At 41.0% G+C, this 22,143-nt stretch overlaps 1 protein-coding gene across 2 annotated transcripts in view; it reads right to left on the bottom strand.

The window, feature by feature from the left end:
- Positions 1–22,143, bottom strand: part of LOC125886087 (protein sidekick-1-like) — a 270,398-nt gene that overhangs the window by 50,675 nt on the left and 197,580 nt on the right. For both annotated transcript variants that reach the window (XM_049572031.1, XM_049572032.1), the window contains exons 19-25: positions 19,258–19,373; positions 11,134–11,329; positions 10,057–10,155; positions 6,855–7,046; positions 2,622–2,743; positions 2,405–2,517; positions 68–218 (exon numbers count right to left, since the gene is read on the bottom strand). In XM_049572031.1, the coding sequence (XP_049427988.1) occupies positions 68–218; positions 2,405–2,517; positions 2,622–2,743; positions 6,855–7,046; positions 10,057–10,155; positions 11,134–11,329; positions 19,258–19,373 (989 nt within the window). The remainder of the gene's footprint in view (positions 1–67; positions 219–2,404; positions 2,518–2,621; positions 2,744–6,854; positions 7,047–10,056; positions 10,156–11,133; positions 11,330–19,257; positions 19,374–22,143) is intronic.

Raw genomic sequence — 22,143 nt, 5'->3', positions numbered from 1 at the left:
CATGTTTGTGTGTGTGTGTGTGTGTGTGTGTGTGTGTGTGTGTGTGTATCTGTGTGTGTTTCAGTACCTTCCAGGTGAAGCTCAGGCTGGTCTGTGTTACAGACAGCAGGGTAAGGTTGGAGGGGTGTGTATCAGGGGCAGCCTGCAGGGTTTGAATCAGCCTGGAGGGGGCGCTCATGGGACTGGAGCCAACAATGTTCATCTGCCGCATCCTGAACCTGATGAGAACAGAGAGCACAGTTAAAGGGACACTCCACTGATTACAAACAGCCAGTTTAGTTTATTTGTCATGAGAAGTATTACTAGCCTGTGAAAATAATTGAATTATGTCAATTGCGGCTCTGGAAGGGGACCTCCCAAGTTTCAAAATATAACTCTGATGTTATAGTGATATCATCGTGGGGTATTCTCAGAGGGCTTGGAGACTCTATAACAGAAGGCTTGACTTACTCAGTGAGGCTATGGCGTTTGAAAGACGTGTGTGTTTATTTGGCACGGAGGATCTAACAACAGATGATGCACTGTAATGTAGAATCTAGAGCTGCATGATTAATCTATTAATCAATTAGTTGTTAAGCATTAAATTAATCGCTGACTAATTTGACAATCCATTAATCAGTTTGAATAAATGTTTAAAGAAAAAACAACTGTGATTCCAGTTTGTTAAGTATAAATAATTTCTGGTTTTACTTGTCCCTCTATGACAGGAAACTGAATATCTTTGTGTTGTGGACAAAACAAAACATTTGAGGACGTCATCTTGGGCTTTGGGAAACACAGATCGTCACCATTTTCTGGAATTTTATAGTACAAACCAATCAATTAATCAAGAAATATAATCATCTGATTAATTAACAAGAAAATAATTATTTCCAAACACGGTAGGATCCAGTGTTTATGGAGCTTGGCCATTACAAGGGACTTAAAGTCAGGGAACCTCCTGCCTCCACCGCTTCAGTTTTGACTTTTCTTTTATAAATCTGCCACTTTTGAATCCCCCAAATCAATAATAGTTTAATACTAAACTGGACTTGCTTTTTATAAACAATATGACCAAAAGATTTCAAGGCTGAACGGTGGATGTTATATTTTCCACTGAGTACACCATGTTACTGCAGAAGCAGTGGCAAAAAATAGCAATCACCAAAAAGACAAAGTGGTTCCATCGTGTGCTGCAGACAATCCAAATATCACAGGACATGTCAACAAGACAACCAGACCTCACAGTGAGAATGGAGAAAAAATATTTTTTAAACTTCTTGTTTACTTATAGTAAGAGAATTTGTGGTATTTGCTTCAACAAAAACACATTTTACTAGACGCCATCCTTCAGCTGGAACTCTCCATCAGAGGATTCTGAAAAGGCCACTGGCACATTGTTAACTTATCTGAGGATGCCAAACAGTCAGTCAGAAAAAGTGATATAAGTAAACAGACCTGGTGACACACACACACACACACACACACACACACACACACACACACACACACACACACACAGCCAGCCACAAGGGAGCATTTGCTACTTGTGTTATTTCTAAATGCAACCATGCTTCAGTGTGGGTGTGAGTGATAAAATGTGTGAGCGTGCGGAGTGCGTGTGAGAGACTACATCTATGAGTTCTGGTCCCTGTATAGGGACACAGAGAGCAGGGTGAAAAAGGGGGACTTAAAGCGGGGGATAAGAAACACAGACAAGTGCATCACTTCATCTAATGTCCCAATGGTGTCGCCTGTGACAACATAATCCCTGCGAGTGCACACTGTGTGCACACACACACCGCAATCCCATTACAGATGAAGGCAATGATACAGAGAGCAAGAGGCAAAGATAGACAGATAGACTGATAAATACAGAAGATGGATAGAGAGATTGATAGTGAAAGAGAAGGAGAGAAAGAGAAGGAAGTGTTGCTGCTGTTCAGAGGGACGATAGATCACGTTTATAAACTGCGGGCTCCGCACGGCCCTTGAGCAGGGATTAAAGGCACTCCTCTCTCCTCCTCTATTTCCTATTCTCCTTGTCTCTTATCCCTTTGTCTCTTCTCCTCTTCAATGCTCTTTGCTGCCCTTCCAGCTTTCTCATCACCTTTCTTCTCCCCGGCCCACATCCCTCTCCTCCCCTCTGCTGCCCTCCACTCCCCTCTTCTCCCCTCTAGCTAGTTGCAGGAGGGTAATAGGGATCTGCATGCAGCAGCTGTGAAGGTGCTGACAAACAGAAAAGTCTCAGATGGAACTGTCTCTCTGTGTGTCTGTGTGATTTATCTAACTTCACCTGAGTCTTGCAATACTGCAGAAACTGGCGGAGAGTGAGATGTGTGTGAGTGAGTTTGTGTGGGTGTACTTGTGTGTGTGGTAGCACTTGACTATGTTCTTGTGTAGGCCGAGGATGTTCGCTGCTCACCTGTACTGGGTGAACGGATTGAGGTCGGGGATCTCCAGCGTGTTTGCGTCCGGCTGGTTGTCTTTCTGGTAGACAACTCTCCACTCCTCCTCCTTTCCATCCTCCTTCACTACCTGTTCATGGGTGATATTGTTTGTTAGAAAACAGTTTTCTTCCAGCTGTGTTTCAAAATCAGCAGGGACCACAAAGGTACGCGTGCATAAACACAAACACACACCTGGCCTTCTACTATCCATTGTGATATGGCAGTCTTGCCATCAGGACCAGGGCGGAACCGGAGTGTTGCTGTCCGAGGGCTGATGTTGGAGATGACTAAGTTTGATGGAGCACCAGGAAGTTCTGCAAACAGAAAACAGAATACAAGACACAAGACAATTTTGCTATCATTCAGCCAGTACTGCCAGGTCACCTCTTACCACTGCATTTTATGTACTTTCACAGGTATATCAAATATCTATTGACCTAAATCTGTGTGATTAAATAGTGAGTTACAAACTCTTTGGAATAACATCACCTCGGCTTGCTGGTGCTGCAGTGACGAGGTGAAATAAGCATTCATTTGCAAACGCTAGTGCTTTGTTCGAGCAGAAAAGGACTGTGGCATCACAGCATGGTGAATAATTTCAAAGGGATAGATCAAAGGAAATTAACAAGACAAATAATGTTTTCCCTTGTTTATAGTAATGTTTATCCATTTTCTATGAAGGGATAAAAATATGTGCAAATTCCAAAACTGAAAAAATGTGGTAAGAACTGCAACATGGCTTATCTCATACACATGTAATGACACTGATAATAGGAAGAGAGACACACGGAAACCATGTCGCCAGTGACAACTTAAATATATATAAAAAAAAGCTTTAAGTAAGAGTGAGCCAAGAAATTGCTTACAGTTATTTTTTATGAGTCTATGTGCCCATGCTTGGCCATAAAAAAGAAAAAAATACAAGATTAGTCACAGAAAGAAAAATGTTAAATTTACGAAAGCGCAGGCACTAATGCTACAGCTGTATATCTCTCTCAGTCAGAGCAATTTAATTCATACTTCCAAGGTCGACGATACAATACAGAGAGATGAATCTGTACACCAGTGGAGGCGAGAGGTGAATTACATGCACAGTTCACTAAAGTCCATTCAAGGCCTATAAATGTCTGAGTAGGCTGCAAGTCTCATAAATTATGTTTGACCCATTCTTATTCTAACAATGTTCCATCTCTATGGCGATACTGAGTGACAGGAAATGTGCAATGTGGCAGACCAGTTGTGGCAGCCTGAGCAACATAACCATTCTGGAAAGAAAGGAGAAGTTGAAAACATGTGAGGGCTTAAAAATGATCCCCCCAAATCTAAAATCTTTGATCCATTTCAAGCTGCATCTGATTGTCCGTCTGTCTGACTGTATATTTGTCTGAAACCCAAAACACCTTAAAGGAATACTACACCCACAAAATGCCTCCATGGAAAACAGCTGACATATCTATCTATTGATTGACTGGGGACTAGTTTAACAACAGCAAAACTATATAATCCATATAATCTATTTACAAACTCTCACACAACTCACACAGTATTATCTGAGTCTCATTTATCCAGTCGTATGCTCAGTACTTCCAAAATACATACATTTTTGTTAAAAAAAAGTTTCAATTCAGTTTTTTATGGTAACGTTTTAGCAAAAATGCATGTGTTTGGGAAGTACTGAGCATACAACTGGATCAATGAGACTAAGATTATACTGCACGGGCTGTGTTTGATGTAGTCATGCTGATGACTACGTCATCATGCTGATCAGTTTGCTGTTTTCCATGGAGGCATGTGACAAAAACGAAGTTTTCTTCATGAATTCAAGTTAACACATCACAACTAATTGATTTACAAATGGTCATTTTCTGGATAAAGTATTCTTTTAAGTATAAACATGTCCACACATAGCTGACAAAATATAGCTGACACACAATGGTGCCCTGATAAGTTAAGAATATGTGATTAATTTGTAGGAACACCAACTTTTAAAAGCTTTTTAGTGAGGATAAGCTGTTAAGGAAAAATAACTAGCTTCCATAACCAGCAAATGGTATAAACAGCATCAATAAATGGAAATCAAGTAATTCAACTTACAATACAAGGAAAATGATTTGACAGTAGCGTAATCGATGCAGCAAGTTTGTTCCACACCACTGACTAAAAGTTTGAATAGTTGCATCTGCCACATTCGAGGTGAAAGTTGCAATGAATTCAGTAAACGACAAGCAAGCCATTTTTATTTACTCCTATTCTATTCAATTCAGTTCAATCTTATTATGAAGCCAAATATCACAAATCACAATTTCCCTCAGAGGGCTTTACAGCATACGAAGTCCTTCTGTCCTTGGATCCTCACAACAGAAGGAAAAAGTCCCCAAAAAACTCTTAAATGGGGGAAAAAAATGGTAGAAACCTCAGGAAGAGCAACTAAGGAAGGCTCTCACTTCCAGGACGGACAGGCGTGCAATAAACGTTGTGTGTACAGAACAGATCAACATAATAAATTAACAGTAATCCATATGACAAAATGATACATTGAGAGAGATGCAAGGCAAACAGTGATGACAATAACTATGCTAACATTAATTTTAGTAATAATGTTATAACAATAATAGTATTTTTGTAGTGTGTATGTTAGGTGGTGAGTTTTCATTTTTGTTAAGTTGAATAAATCAAAGAGGAATAATAATACGCTTTGTATGCACACTTCAACCAGAACTAAATATTCCAATGAAAGGTTTACAACTCCACCTTTCAAATGCCACACACAATTTATAGCTGGTACTGAACAGACTTCTTCACTGTCAGCTGCTGAATTGACTTGGAGTTGGTCAGATGGGCAGCTCATGTGACAACTGCTCCTGTTTTCTTTGTTGCTGTCTTTGTTTTTGTTGATCATGTCCTAACCAATGAAATACTTGGCAGCTTGTTTCTGTTAATAAAATTTACATGATCAAAAATCATCACGATCCACTTCGCTCAAAATTGTCTCACCCATCACAAGACCAAGTACTTCAGACCCACTTTTCAACCACTTCTCATCACCGTGTTTGGTTAATATTTCTCTGGATGGTGTAAGTGCTCTGGTGTGATCTGCTGTAATCCATCCAATTCTGCTGCAGCATCACAGGCATCATATTTGCTGAACGTGGCAGAATACAGATCTGTAAAGCCAATGTGTTAAATCAAACGGCGTGTGTTGTAACACACCAGTACACTGGGACACATCAGAGAGATTCTGTAGACTATCTCAGGTTTTTTTTTTAAATTGTAAAAGGACTATATAACATGACTGGGTCCAGTTATTATGGAAACAAGGCAATATTTATTCTGCATACAGCGAGGTACATGCATGCGACAAAAGACAAATTATAGCTATCATCCGCCATTGCTCCGTAAGTGCATGCAGCAAACTTGTAAGGGTTATAATGTGGAAATGTTGATATCAGCTGCCTTGCTCAGATGAATGACAAAATTCTCTCAACTCCATGAATACATGAATAAATAAACAAGACAAGAATCTTTGCTCGGTGGATCTCTCTCTTTCTCTCTCTCTCTGCTCATTCTTCAGTTCTTTTTCCTAATCTTCACTCCTCTGTCTTTCCTTCAGTCTTTTGCTTTCATGAATTAATGAATAACCTCTGAATCTAAGAACTGTCTGTATCCATCTTGCTTTCACTTTTTCTGCTTTTATTCATAAATTAGTAATCAGAAAATGTTAGGACAAAAATCCCGCTGTATGAGCCGAGTTTTTCTTCCATTCTCCTCCACTTTCTCCCAGTCCATTTCTGAGAGACTTTGGTCTTCTGTTCTTTGGAGATTGCATTTTCCTGTGTTCTCTGTTCTCCCCTCATTATGTTTCTCTATCTGCTCTCCCTTCTTCAGTCCTGTTCTTTGATTGTCTCTTGCCCTCTCTCTCCCATCTCTGCGTTCCCTCCACTTTGCCATTTGCAGTTAATCAGCACTAATAATGATTGCAACTTGGCTTTAGTCCAATCATACAAACTCATCATGCACACAAGTGCGGTGTGCACATAGTGTACACACACACACACACACACACACACACACACACACACACACACACACACACACACACACAGAAACAAACCGCACACTAAAACGTTCTCTAAGATGCTGTAAATGACTAACTCTGGTGTGTGACTGTGCATGTGAATGTGTGTGTTGGTTGTGTGGGTGATGATTCATGGATGCCCAGTAACAACCACTTATCAGCCTGAGGAAAGACAATGGCATCGTAAGAGCTCATCAGTCATATTTACTCTGCTACACACACACATACACACATACGCATACACACAAGCAAAAGCCTTTTTTTAACATCCTCTGTCACCAGTTCCTGTGTGTTTTTGTGTGTGTGTGTGTGTGTGTGTGTGTGTGTGTGTGTGTGTGTGTTTATTGTACCTGGTGGAACTCCAGTGGAGATGGTGGAGGATGTGACCACGCCCCGTCCTGCAGCGGTGAGCGCTGCCACCTGTAGTGCATAAGCTGTGGTGGAGGTGAGGCCGGTCAGCTGGTACTGCAGGGTGGAGTTGGACAGTGAACGTTCCTCACGACTCGACTCTACGCCAGACACTTCCCACCACAACACGTAGCCTGCGGGGATGTAGAGCACACGCTGGGTTAATAAAGGCGCATATAGACGAGAGCAGACATATACACACACACGAGCACACACACTCACACATAATGAGAGGGACAGAGCCAAAAAGGAGGAAGAGAGTGCGGGAGGGGTAACTATAGTCAAAATCCCTGTCTGTCCCTACGCATCTTCACAGTCATGCATCACACTCCACCACCTTCAAATGTGTGTGTGTGTGTGTGTGTGTGAGTGAGGCCACTTGTGAATATAGCCCTGGAGAGCGTGAATGGTCCCTCATCTGTCTCTGTGCTCACCAGGTGCTGGATGAAAAGCAGGTTGAGGAGAAAAGAGTAAATGTGCAAGGTGACCTTGATTGAAAAACCATTTTCCCACTCCTCTGAGTGTGTAAACCGACAGTAAAGCTAGTGCAGCCTCACGCTGTTCGACTGTGATCTTGTAGTGTAGGTGCCTGATGAATGTTGGGCATGGAGTGGCCATGTCAACACACACACACACACACACACACACACACAAACACACGATGTAGTGTAATCGCTTAATTCACAGCAGCTTGTCCTGTTCGCCAGCACCATTGTCTAACAGATCCAGGGACGAGCTGAGGCAAAATGAATTGGGGTGGGGATGGAGGTGGGGGAGTGCCTTGAGCTCTGTGATGCGCTGCACAAACAACACCCTGGGTGTTGGGAGGCGTGGGATGAGGGCATGTTGGAGATAATGTGAGAAGACAAGCTGCAGAGAAGAGGGATTAACTGCTGATGAATCAGTTGTACACAAACACAGTGTCAGAGACAAGAGGATGTCTGTTGACACTGAAATACAAGACTAAGTGGAGAATACTGAAGAACCTGTAAAAGATTTCCAGTTCCTCCCTCACCACTGCTTGTCTTTAGGGGATGTCAACTTTTTTTTTAAGATCCCCTCCACTCGAAAATGTATTTTCCTTATGTTTATGTCCCCTGTAAGATTGGTTCTCAACCTTTTCTTTGTGACGGACCCCTACATTGACTCACAGTAGGTCAACATTTTAAAAAGATTTTGCTTCAGAGACCTCCCTCTGAAAAGATTTTGGTTGTGAGATGTTATTGAGACCAGAATGCCATAGTTGTCAGCTACAGTTAAGGCGATAACCGTGCAGGAATTAAACCTTTGATCAGAATAGTCACACTAAGGACTCTCTTCGCATTGGGCTCACTTCTGTAGTGAATTAAATAGTGAAAATAAACTATTCCCCATTTTTCTAGAGACCCCCTGGAACTCCCTCCAGGACCACTGGGGGTCCCTGGACACCTGGTTGAGAGCCAATGAATGACCTCATCAACACTGACTTGTATCTGTGCAAAACTTGTCACTAAAAAGGTGTTTTCATATTCCTCTACTGGAAGTGGCAATGTCTGTGCACTTCCATAAGATTTGAAGTTCAAATATATGCCGGGCAAGCTAGATTAGATAAGTATCTAATACAAAAGCCAATCACTGTCTAATATGGAAATATTTGCAAAGAAACTTGAAACCTCCAGCACAGTTGACTTATCCCCTGTAATATGAATATCTTAGCGTGGCAGAATATATCTTTATACAAGCTTTGAGTAGACCTCTGGTATATAGTTACACAACAACCTGACAAGAGCCCTGTTTCCACCAAACACTTTCGGTATGGTACCTTTGGAACCAAAAGTAACCCTTCAGACATGGTACCTAGACCCTAGGTCTGCTTAGCTTTTCAGTCGCAAACAGCACTCTTTAATGTGAGCGGGGTTGTTGTCATTCACTGCTCCATCCAGCACCCACTGTATTTTCTCCTTTATCAGTCTGCACCTCGTTTATCGTCCACAGAATGGGGCTGCATGCCGGCATTTTCATAACAAAATAAAACAGCAGTGAGAGTCTCTCTCGATAGGATATTTAAAAATAGCGGGCTTGTGAATTTAGTCCTTCTCAGGCAAGCTCAGGGGTTTAGTGTTGCCAGAGCCCACAGGAATGATGCTCAGCAATGCTTTTTTCCCTCCGAGTGAGGAGCAATATGCATTTTTAAATGCTTGAAGATCCACTCCTTACAAAAAGTCTGTGTCATCCAAGAGAGACGATACAAACTAAAGTAATAGTCAGTTATCATATTGAAATTTAAGGTGTGCTGATGGATTCACATCATCAACTCATCCATCGACATTACAAGTGAACGTTCCACCAACATCCTTTCAATTTATAGTTATAGTTTGCTAATATATGTAAAACTCTCCACAGTATGAACAGTGGTTACATGAGGCTCAAAACCAGCCACAACTCAAACCTCAGCAAAAGTGACCGTCCTGTATTGACCAAACAGATTGCAGTGTTCACAGCTCCACCTTTTAGTACCAGATCTGTGTGCTAGGTACCCCAACAGAGGGGTGACCAAAAATGTGAACGGTACAGAACGGTCCCATTGGTACCATCCACAACTTTTCACATGAATCGGAAAAAAAGTGTACCAAACTGAACTGAACCGTACTGTAGTGCTTGGTGGAAATGGGCCTAATGTGAACACACTGTAACATCACTAACAAACAACATAAACACATAAAACATGCTTTACACACAAACAGCTGAATCTCTCCAATGTTTCCTCTCATGCTAACTCTTGCCATCTTGATGAGCACTGCTCTTTTACTGGTCAAGCTGCCAGATACAAAATTTCTCAATGAGAGAGAAAGAGTGGATCTGCTTCCAGACCCTTTTTTGTTAAGTTTTTATGTGGGAAAACCATGTTTAACAAAAAATAAATATTAGCAGAGTAATTTTACAGGCTTTAAAAGGTGCCTGGAGGGGAATTTTAAATTGTCTTATGTCGAACCAATGTGTGTTCTTACTTTCTGTCAAGAACATATTAACTCAACCTAATTTCAGCTATTCACATCAAAGCTGTCAGAGAGACTGAAAATAACAAGGTAAGATGAAGTTTCTTGATTATGGAGGTGGCAGAGGAAATCGTGAGTGACTGTTACGAGGTACATTAAATGCTCTAACCAGTGATGATGCCGTTCTTGTCTTCAGGCTCTGCCCAGCTGACTCTGAGGGACGTGTCCAAGATTTCAGTGAAGCTCAGGTGGTGAACAGGTCCAGGTGCTGAAAAAAAAGCACAAAGACATTAAACAATATTTGTTTTATTTTAACTTCTTCAACAGTTTAATTTAAGGAAATCCCTCCACACAAACACACATACCTCCTGTCTACGTAGCCTATTACCTACTGCTCCTCAACTTCACACACCACCTCCTAATCACATCTGCATTGACCACCACGCACACACACACACACACGCACTCAGGTGCACGCATGCCTGTCGTTTCTCATTTCATGTATGGCTCTCTAACCGCTCTCCCTGCAGAGCGATTAAGCTATTCATCTGAGACATTCAATAACATTCACACGCAATCACACACACACACGCACAGATACGCAAAAAGCTATCATCAAGCAAGAATTACACCCACCGTTAACCCTGCAACACGCCCAGCACCCAATCAATACCAGTTGACGGCTGTGTGGGAGCGTGTGTGTGTGTGTGTGTGTGTGTGTGTGTGTGTGTGTGTATGTGTATGTGTGTACACATGGGTTCTAATATCCCTTTCCCACTCGATAATTTCTGGTTGGTAATAATTGCTTGTCTGTCTCCCTATAGGCTATTGTGTTTATCTGACGTTGCGACTGTGTGCATGTGTTCTTGCAACTGGGAGTGGCAGCTATTATGTTTATCCATGGAACAAAAGGCTCTAAATACCAGTATGCCTGAAAACATATAAATCAATTCCCTTTAAAAAGACACAGTGAAGAAAAAAAATAGCGGGAGGGGGGAGTTGGGGGGAACTAAGATCAAAAAGATTAAAAAGTAGACAAAAGAAAGTAAGAGCCTGAGAGCAGACATTGTGTACACAGCTGTGCATCACACTGACAGAAACAGCTGGACTGAGCACGGAGCAAGTCAATACTCTTTGATTATTATTCACAGGACGGACTGATACTGTTCTTTGTGTTCTGCTCTGGCTTTATTCACAATGAGGTGTGTGTATGTGTGTTTGTGTGTGTATGTGTGCATGTACTCACTGTCCTCGTGTGTCTGCACCAGAGTAGGCAAGCTGCGGGGGCCGTCCCCAGGTGTTGTGAAGCAGAGGGTGGAGCCAAAGTACCAGGTGAACTTCTTGAGTCCACTGACTAACCCTGTGTGGCGTGAACCGGGGTAGTCCGGAGTGATGGTTACTACGGTAACATCCTCTGGAGACTGCTCTGGCCAGACCAGCAGCTGAGTGAGAAGTGAGAAAGATGTTTACTGTTGACATCTAGGCTCCCGTTAATAGCTAATGACATCCAGCAGGTTACTTCAGCACCTAAAATGTCAATCACAGCTATTTGTGTGCTGTATATATTTCAATATTTTTTGTTTAGTCATTATTTTAATCAATCAGAATTAGCTTCAGGCTACCAAACCAAAATATTGTTATTAAGACAGTGTTTATGAGACAAAACTTATTTGTACCCCAGTATGGGCGATGGTAAATCTAGTTTAAATTAGGCTGGTACCCAAGGGTTTTTTGTCATTAATGTTTAAAACTGCTATTTACAAATTTGTCAAAATGGCAAAACAATATTCATGTTTCACTCCTTGAAAAAGTTATCTGCATTCCAAACATATTAAAATATAAGCATTTATTTACGTATGAATGTAGCACTTAACATAAACTCCTGCCAGCAGGCCATTATCAACAATAACGGCATCTGAGGACAAACACTAAGTTTGATTATCAGTCCAACTAAATGCCTAATGAAAAGTTAATTTCATTTCTTTTCTGAGACTCCATTTATATTCAGCACCACAGCAGTCTGGTTTGCGTTATTGCTTTATCCACAAAAACAAACAGGGGAAAGCATACACTTACATATTCATAATGAGAAATAAGCCATGGGCAAAACTGTGTTATGGCACCATATTTATAGTTCCTGGTTAAACAATAACTGGCTAAGATGTGAACTTGGGGCCGAGTTTTCATCAGAATTAAACAAAGCAGTGGGTTAGTGCTGAGAATGACTGTTTACACACAAGCTGCATATGATTATAGAATTCAAAATGTCTTTTTAATGTCATATTGTTGGAAAGACATTTACAGACAATAATTATCACCGTGTTGATGGTCAGTGTACAAAACAAATCTTCTGTATTTGATAACTCCAAAAACTCTGACCTGTATGCACAGTGTGTTACTACTCTGCTCTCAATTCTTTGCAGAGACTCCCGCTGTCTCACCTGCTGTCTTGAAGCTTCAATGTGTTCTCCACCATTTCCTCTGGTTTATTCTCCACCCAGTAAATGATGTTACAGTAATCAACACTGTTGCATTGTTTTTGTATGCAGTATCAGTGATGGCATACAGTGTGTCACCCACACTAATTTTCTCCACACTGTCCCTGGGCCTACAACTTAAAGCAAGAACCTAATCTTAACAACACCCTCTACTATAATCTCCATGTGCAGTGTTGGGATAACCAGCAGAAACCCTGTGAAAGTCTCATTGAATAATCTAGTGGAAACCCAGTGATGGTGCTATGCCTTCATGCACTGCTACTGAGCTAATGCTAACGATATTCTCCACAGTGGTTTCACTAGTCTCCAAAGGGGATTTCTTTTAACTGTCTATTTGACTAGCTGTAATTTAACACCAAGTTATTCTGGCCACACTCAAGGTTAATAGAGTATCTACCAATATACTTGCTAGTAAAATATGAACACGTTATTAGTTCAACAAAGGATATTTTGTTAGCATTCACAAAGTAGAGCTCCCTTTAGGTTTTTGCACTTCCATGACATGTATGCTATTTTTCAGTCAATCACACAATGCAAAGTGTATTTTATTTTTATCGACATGAAAATGACCTTTGTGAGACTCAAGATCTTTAAATGGTGCTGGTTGCTTTATGTAATGTTGGGTATTTCCCGTCTTTTTTATATCTAGATTGTATTAATTATATCGTATTTTTGTACACAGATGATTATCTGCTTTTATGTGGTACGCTATGGACCTTTCTCTGTGTTCTTAATAAAGTCGTTATTATTATTTTGGCATTTTGGAGCTGTAGTTTGATATTTATAAATGAATGCTTATTTACAGTTTATTCAGTGTTTAGTAACAGTTTAGCAAAATAGCTGTGTTTGGATTTCCGTAAGCCAAAAAAATGGATACAAGACACCTGGAGAACGCTACACAGAAAGTTCCTCTGATGTTTTTTAACCTTTTTTGCTGTCTTTCCTTCTGTCTCCATTGAAGTCTGTTTCCATTAAAGCCTTTGGAAACACAGCTTGAAATAGTAAAATTGCATATATTATATCAAAGTCGAGTGTCTCATTAATCATCCACAAAAGTCTGAGTGAAAATAACCATTAATAACTATTAGAAAACCTGGTTTAAAAACAGCTCATTTTGCTGTTTAGACCACTTGCCAGGACAGAGTGGGCGTGGCAGATAACGCTCTGATTGACAGCTCCCTCGTTTTGATTGGCACCTCCCTGGCTCAGCAATGGCTGCCACAAATTTAATCCAGCCGTACATGTTTGAGCCCTCTGATGACTCAGAGGACGAAGCAGAAGCTGAAAATGATTCCTTTGAGGTGGTCACTGAATGGTAAGTTTCAAAATGTTTTGTGATTCCAGTGTTTCCCACAGGACAGGAATTTATTTGTGGTGGTGTGGGGGGGGTATTAAAAATATTTTTGAATACTCAGAAGAAGGCGTGAACATCCAACGTCAGAGTTAATTACTAATGAGCAGAACCTTACAGCCGGGCTCCACCGGCTGCAAACGTAACGGCCGAGTTCCACCAGCTGCAAAAGTAAGCGTCCCGTCAGCGTAGCGTCGCGGCGTATTCATTTGGGCTCCACTGACTGCGTGGAAGCGACACATAGAGAAGCCAGCGGGGTTGTTTACCGTTTGCTGAGCCATGAAATGTTAAAGCATTTTCCACCTAAGTTATTACATATATTTGAGTTATCTACAAGTTTACTGTAGTGATTGTCATCTTCTCGCTTTCAAATGTCCGCCACGGACATTTACACAATGTCATGGATAAACATGGGTAAATGCATGAAAAAAAATCATCATATATCACCTCTGATAATGGTTTATTCATTTACACATTGTGCTCGTTTAGCACACTATTTCATATAGTTTTTATCTGCTGGAGGGTCGCGTAGGGGAGCATAGCGCAACAAAAATAGAAGAGCCGCGTAAAATAGAGAGTTGTTGCGCCGCTCCCGTTGCCGGTGCAGCCACTGTAATTGATTAACGGGGGCGAGCTGCTACGGGACTCACGCTGCAGTTAACACTACTAACAGCGTGAGTTAATGTCTCTGCACATGTTGAGCTTCCAGCTATGTTAATACAGACACAGGCTAATATAACATGATGAGTTAGAGTTATTCGAACCACTTTTGGACTTCTTTGCCCACATATTTGTACCGAGAGGTGTTTGGATCCGTTCTGCTACTACGTCTGCTTCTTGTTCTTCTTCTTCTGGTGGACCAGGTGCGTTAAGTGCATCTTTACGATGCATACCGCCACCTATTGCACCGGAATTGTAACGACAAGCTACATTCACAGACAGTGAGTCCTATTATAATGTGTTTATGAGCGAGGTCGAACAGGTAGCGCCAAAAGCAGAAAAATCTATATGTGGCGGAGATAATTTATTCGTGGTGCACCGCCACAGATAAATGAATGTATGGGAAACACTGGATTCATATTAATGTTACTTCGTAGAATAGTTAGCATAACTTTTACATGCAATGTTACGGCCAGGCTCCACCGGCTGCAAACGTACAGCGTAGCGTCGCGGCATGTTCAACTGGGCTCCACTGACTGCGTACGGAAGTGACACGTAGAGAAGCCAGCGGGGTTGTTTACCGTTTGCTGAGCCGAGAGGCTGCATGTAGGCTGCATGAAATGTTAAAGCATTTTCCACCTAAGTTATTACATATATTTGAGTTATCTACAAGTTTACTGTACTGTTTGTTATCTACTCGCTTTCAAATGTCCGCCACGGACACAGTGTCACGGATAAACAATAGAAGAGCTGTGTAAAATAGAGTTGTCGCGCCGCTCCCGTTGCCGGTGGAGCCGCTGTAATTGATTAACAGGGGGGCGAGCTGCTACGGGACTCGCGCTGCAGATGTGCCCGGTTGAGCCCGGCCGTTAGCTGAGATGAATGACAATGGGAGGCTAGCGCTTTGCCTTTCTTCGTTGAGATACATTTTCATTGAAAACATAAATCTGCTCCGTTTTTCTGATAATAGCCTTTTTCATTCAAACACATCCAGTCTTAATAGATTAAATATGTCTTTACTCTGACACACACACCGACCGTCAAAGCAGGAGAGACCAGTGCCGGCCGGCCATCTTTCTCGATTTAGCTGGAGCAGAAAGGTTTTGTTGCGCTGCCACTGGGGGGCGGAATGAGACACTGACTGATGATTTATGATTGGTTTGGAATTTATTGAGTAATAAATCTCAGAGATAACCATGGCCAAATCAAACCCAATTTCAAGAATGTACAAAAACTTAAACAGATAGACAGATATTTCGAATTTGGATGGAAACAGATTTCTAATTGTTTTACATGTTTAATATTATGTACATAAGACCATAAATTACATAGTTAGAAGGCTATTGTGGATTTGGGTTTCCAGAGGCTTTAATATGCTTTCATTATTCGGGCTCTTCGCTATTCAATTGAATAGCATAAAGCACTCCCCTCCTTTGGCTCTTTGTGGTATTTCTGTGTGAACTAGTCATATAACTATGCTGGTTTGTTTTGAGTGTTGTGTATTGTAACAGCACAGTCCCTCGTCGTTCCTACCTACACATTTCACTTTGAATATATGTGTGAAATAAGTGTGTTGCCAAATACACAACCACAGAAGAAATGTTCAGGATCGTCAGCGTAACTGCTGTTCCACCGTACACACTGCTTCACATTACCTCTACAGTCTGCAACAGGAACCCAATCAAAAACACAGGGATCTCTTATTAAGAAAAAGTCTGTGACACCCAGAGACAGTTGAGTGGCTGCTTTTCTCTCTGCCTAAAGGGTGCCGCACTGCACCCAGTCTGTCATGGTAAAATAAGGTTTTCTATTGTACTTTATTATCAGCACAGCACAGTTTGGGTGCAGTAAAAGAGTGCTGATCTGGCACCCTCAAGCATCTGATGCTAGTCCACTTTCAAAGGGTGCTGGGATGATTGGGTTCTGCTGTTGCTATAGTAACGTTTGCATTCTGAACCCGATTGTGATGGAGACCCCAAAGTGTGCTGAAGAACACATGCAGCACAGTTCTGTCCTAGAGTCGACCCGAGCAGGGACAGAACAACACCGTGCTACACAAGGGAAAAAACACAGCTTGATCTTCCTGCTGCCACATGTGGTACCTCAGGTGCAGGGTAAAATTCTTTGAGAGTGTTTCTCAATACTGGGCTGGTAAGTGCTTATCCTCTGTGTATATATGTTCTGCATAATTCACCATTAATGCATTTTTAATATACCCACTAGAATTCAAATGCAGTCTGTTTAATGAAAAATGATTGCTCTGTTCTTTGTTAGTATGCATAAATGGACAGATACAAACGTCAGATATTGTAGATTGAATATGTTATGTGAAGTCAACTTGTCTTAAACTCTGCTCCAAGTCACAACACAGTTTCAAGGACATGTAAATGGAGGACTCGTCAGAGGTGGCTCTTTGGTTCCCCCTCTGGCAATCAGTTTTGAGCTATATTACTAAGGGTATTGTATACAGTCAGTGATCTGTGGGGGGATGAGATGAGATGAGGCTTTGCTTCATATCCTCTTTTAATTAATATCATTATCTACTGTCCTCTAACCAGCACAACACACCCAAAGATGCACACCCACATGTGCAGCAGCACCGAGAGGCTCCGCTGATTTGGAATGGTAAAGCCTGGTATACAGAGACGGCATCAGAGGGCCACATCAAACAGATGAAAAAGCCATATACTATTTATCGACCAACAAAGACGCCAACATTCACACTCTAAAAACACACTCGCACACGGACCCAGTGACGCACAGCAAGAATGTGATGTGTTTTCTTTGTCATGTTAATCAGCTCCTCAGGGGTTGGTTGCCACAATAAAGTGAAGAATAAATCACATACCAGAATTGCTACGTATAGATCACTCACACTATTCAATCCGTTCGCTCTCACCCTGCTCCCCATTATCCTGCTTCTTTATTATTATCTCTTATTTCTCTTTGGTCCCTCGCTCCCTGTTTTCTCAACACCTCCTCTCCTCTTTTCCCACTTAATCCTCTCTATTTTTCCTCCACATACCTCCATCAGTCATTTTCATTTCTACCTGGAGCTGATCCTTCACTTGGCTGGGCTAAGCGTATGGGTAAACAAGAGCAAGGCAGTGCATTCTGGGACATGACCTCTGAGCTGAAAGTCCTGTGAGAGGTTAACAGGGTTTTCAGGAAAATTTACTCGTGCACCCACACAGAGGCAAAGATTTATTTTACAAGCATCTATTTATATTTTAATTTAAACCGATAAACTGATGGAAAAAGATGAATACATTTTTACAGACTGTTTTTATGGAGTCTGCTCAAAATTTTTAACATGGGTTGGAGGTCCTGGACTCGAAACTGGTCAATATAATTCAGATACTGGCTACTGTCTTGTCTGCATGCTTAATATCACTTCTGACGACGAGTGTCTGTGCAGGGGTTGCTTTGATAAACAAAAATTTGAAGATAAAAACAGACATTTTTAACATTTAAAAGAGGTCATTAGTCCTATAAATAGTACATCAGACTTTGTTTTAATTTACTTTTTTTTGTGTACATCATCATCTAACTTAGAACCCCCGTGAAAATAAAGTTAGAGCGTCTTAAGTTCCTGTACTGTGATGTATTTCCCAGTGGGATGGAATATTTGAGAGGAGCACAGTTACAAGAAGGATTTAAATCAAATCTTTTGCATATTTTTCTATCTCAAAAAGTGGACAGGCCTAGAGTTTAGTATGATACGGGGCTACAGCGGAGTCTGCTGCTGAGCAGACTGTGCAAATTCACATCCCTTGCCATTAAACTGGAAGGAGGATGAGGGAGATGAAATAGACTTCAGCCACATTAAGCTCTAGCAAAAGTTCAGTCAGGAAGACAATACTTCTCATGCTCAGGCTGTAAGTTCCTTTCTAACCCTGCCATTCACTACTTGCTTACTCACTCACTCACAGGTGCTTAGTCACTATCTCTAGATGTCATTGTCTGGGTCTGTCAATTGAGTCATCGGCTGATTCACAATCAACCAATAGCACAGCGACACACCTTCTCGGTCAGCCTATCATCTTACTGCTCTTCAATTTGAATATGGTCCTGTCTCCGCTGTATTTCTTTCTTGCTGCTGTCCTGCACGCCCTCCACCTCCCCATCACCACCTAGTCTTTACGGATTCATCAGCCTCATACGCCTCAGCAGTCAGCATCCTCAGACTCATCAGCCACCAACACCACCAGTTCTGGACTCCATGGGGGGGGGGGGATTTATCCTGCTGTGGCTCAGATGTCCCTCAATCACAAAATATCTCCCTCTGGTGTCCAAGCATCAAAGTTAATCAGCAAAAATCATCTGTTAATCTGTACGCTCATATTCTGAATTAAATATTATCTTTACTTCATTCTGTTCAACTCACAAACAGTGAAGTGCAGTTTTTTATTACCACTGTGGGTATGTAGTCGCCCAAGGACTCATTTAATTGATTGAATGAACTTTTGTAAATACCCCTGAGAGCAGGATGATCCATCAAACATTTGAAACTGTTTTCCTGGTTTTACAGGAGGAAAACCGACATTTCTTTAGAGATTCTGATAAAAAAATACTCTGATACTGCTATTTTGTAAGATATATTTGGCATATAAAAGAGATAAATGGTCATTTACCACAGGGACACAGGATTAAAATAGGAATATGGGTATTTTATATTTTATGGGGACTTTAAAATTGAAATGATTTAATTTCTCATGCAATACAGGTGCGATCCTACACATATAAAAAAAATATTCAAGGTCTATTATTTATTGAACTTAACCAGAATGTTTGAACACACAGTTACTTTACAAAGTGTGATACGAGGAGTTACAACATACACCCACATGCAGAGGCTTACCTTGTATCCCTGGTTGATGCCATTAATAAACTGCTGAGGTGGAGGATTCCATGTGAAGCGGATGGTAGTCGAGTTGATAGCTAAAACTTCCACTTCCTGCGGAGGTGCTGTGGGAACTGAGCACACAGAAATACACGCACATAACATTTAGCTGCAATGGGTTCACCACAGGGAAGAGGATGAGTGTTTAGATACACTGGAAAAAAAACATAAACAGTAACAGACTTGGTGCCGCGAGCTGCAGAAATAAACAGCTTTCAGGGTTATGCTTTTACTTTTTCAACAAGTAGTGGTTTTGAATATATCATACAGCACCATATTTCAGTATTTCACATTGAGATTCAGTTCATTTTTTAATTTAAAATATCTGCTAAGCTTGCAAAAGTTAAATGCCAAGCCCACACTGCTGTTCTCTGCAGCAAAATGACCTAATTTCTCAAAAAAAAAAAAAATCATCTCATCTATTGTATTTTGCATTCACGTGTTTTGCATAGTATCAGTTAAGGAATGACTAAGTGAGATTAGGGTACTGCCCCTTCAGTGATTGGTGCTGAACAATCACAGCTCATGAAGACAGCTAAAATGATAAATCTATTAAGCCTTTCAGTCAGTGACCTCATGAGGACAGAGAGTGGCTGCAGAAAGTTAGATGACTCGCTTGGTTCAGTCCTGCAGCCAAATCGCCCTCCCTTTGCTAACCAGGCAAACCTGTCAATCTTTATTACCCACACGATGTAACTGCCTCATACTACACCATAATTTACTGATTAAAAATGACAATGTATTAGATACAAGAATCATAACACTGGAGTTTTATTAATACTCAGCTCACAAAGGGACTCCTGTGATTTAGTACTGCACTCACACGAAGTTGGAGAACTCAAAGGAGGCATATTTGAAAAAAGAATAATTAAAATTGACACAGTAGAGGATGAGATAACCCACATTTCAGGCCCCAGTATGCATCAAGCTAAAACAATACTGGACCTTACATTTCCCAGAATGCAACTGCATAATGTCTTTTTATTTTCAGAAGAATGAGTGGTGCAGGAATGAGTCCTAAAACGTAAAAGAAATGAGTGAGCATTTTAGCATTTGTTTCATTTCAAAGTCAGTGGGTTTTTGTTCGATGCATGCAATCAGGTCTGTGGTTAACACAAGCATCTGAGATTTTCATGTTTTGTTCTATAATATAAAATGTTAGCAAATACCCTACTCCTGATTTTGAAACTATTGTGTGTCAGACAGTTGCTAACAAGTAGCTAAATGAGACTACAGAGGGTCATCACAACGAGCATGGCTTCAAAGCCACATTGTCATAACATAACAAAAATCATAGAATGGGTGTCGCTGTATGATAAAGTTTTGCTTTTCCAAGGGAACCAAAGTGACGCTAACTTCCAGATCAGCCTACAAAAAATGTCATCCCTGCATCACTTCTTTCAAACCCCACACCTCCTCTTTGTAATGTAGGTTTTCTCTTGAAAATGTTAAGTCCCAAGCTGAAGCTGAAATAACCCAGATGACATCATCAGGGTTATTTTTTCACACTCTGTAATTTTCTCTCTAAATCCACAACAGAAACTATGCATTACAACTATGATCACGGCTTGCATTCAGTAGTACTCCTCGTGATTGGTGAACTGAGCTTCATGTGCTTTATCAGTGGAGCGCCCCTTTAGTTCATATACACAGAACTATTGTATCCTTGGAAAAAGCATTCATTTGCTCATTTACTTTAAAACTGTGGTGCTCCAGCATTACTTGGATACAATACTTATACTTTGCTGTACAGAAAAAAAAAACATCCACACATCCAAGTTACTAACAATCAGTAACAAACTAGGACGCTCTGTTTTTTCTGTGTTCAAATTCAAATCTGAGTTCAAAGATTCAACAATAAAAAGTTTAATAATAAGAATTTTGCAGTCAAACTAAAGCAGAACAGCAATAATTTATATCGTAAATAGCAGAATAGCAATAAGTCTGTTTGAACTGTGCATAAACTTGGTGAGGGTATTCATCATCCACCAGAGAGTGAGACAGAGAAGACAGAGTGCTGAGAGATATAAGAGATTGTAGAATATACTGTGTATTATTATAGTGATTTTCCTTTGAAATGTAGGATACTTGTTTCATTTTTTTTTAACAAGGAGGCTGGTGGAAGGTAAAACAAGGGCTGAACATGTCGTGTTCAGCTCACACAAGACAGACACAGATTTACTTTGGGTCCACTGTCTCTCCTGCTAATTCTTCCTTTATGTCAGTGTATGAATATGTCTCTACATGTGAATTTTTACAAGCTATCAGGCGGGCAGGTCAGCGAGAGAAATAGGACCCATAATAATATTAAAGCCAGCAAGAGAAGCGTAGGAGCATGACTGGGAAATGTGTGTGTGTGTGTGTGTGTGTGTGTGTGTATGTGTTTGTGCTTTTACATACAGTGCAATTCGTGTGTCCGTGGGCACGTTATGGTGATTACACTGTAAGGGGTTTATGCTGATGCTAGAGAGCCATCGAGTGATAATGCACTGTTGCATGATGGGAATGCCCTTTACAACTTATGTTTGAGCCAAAGAGGCCAGACGACACACAGACACACAGAGAATATACAGAACAAAAACCAGTGAAAATGGAAAGAAAGAGATAGCGAGAGAGAAAGAGAACCAAAGGATGCGAAGACAGAGTGGGAGACGGAAGATAAATTGAAGTTAAAGATGCCCCCCACCCCCTCATCACCATGCTGACTGTACTCCTGGGATCAGCTTCTAACCCCTTGCAGCTCACAGCTACAGATAAAACACTAAACTCTGTCCTCTGGGGGAATCTTAGTATGCGCGTATGTATGAGAGAGCGGAAGAAGAGCAGTGTTATCACAGTCTAACA

Source organism: Epinephelus fuscoguttatus, linkage group LG3 (genome assembly GCF_011397635.1).
Source record: "Epinephelus fuscoguttatus linkage group LG3, E.fuscoguttatus.final_Chr_v1".
NCBI classification, from domain to species: Eukaryota; Metazoa; Chordata; class Actinopteri; order Perciformes; family Serranidae; genus Epinephelus; species Epinephelus fuscoguttatus.
Note: the sequence above shows the minus strand (reverse complement) of the source record. Positions and strands in the feature narration are given on the sequence as shown.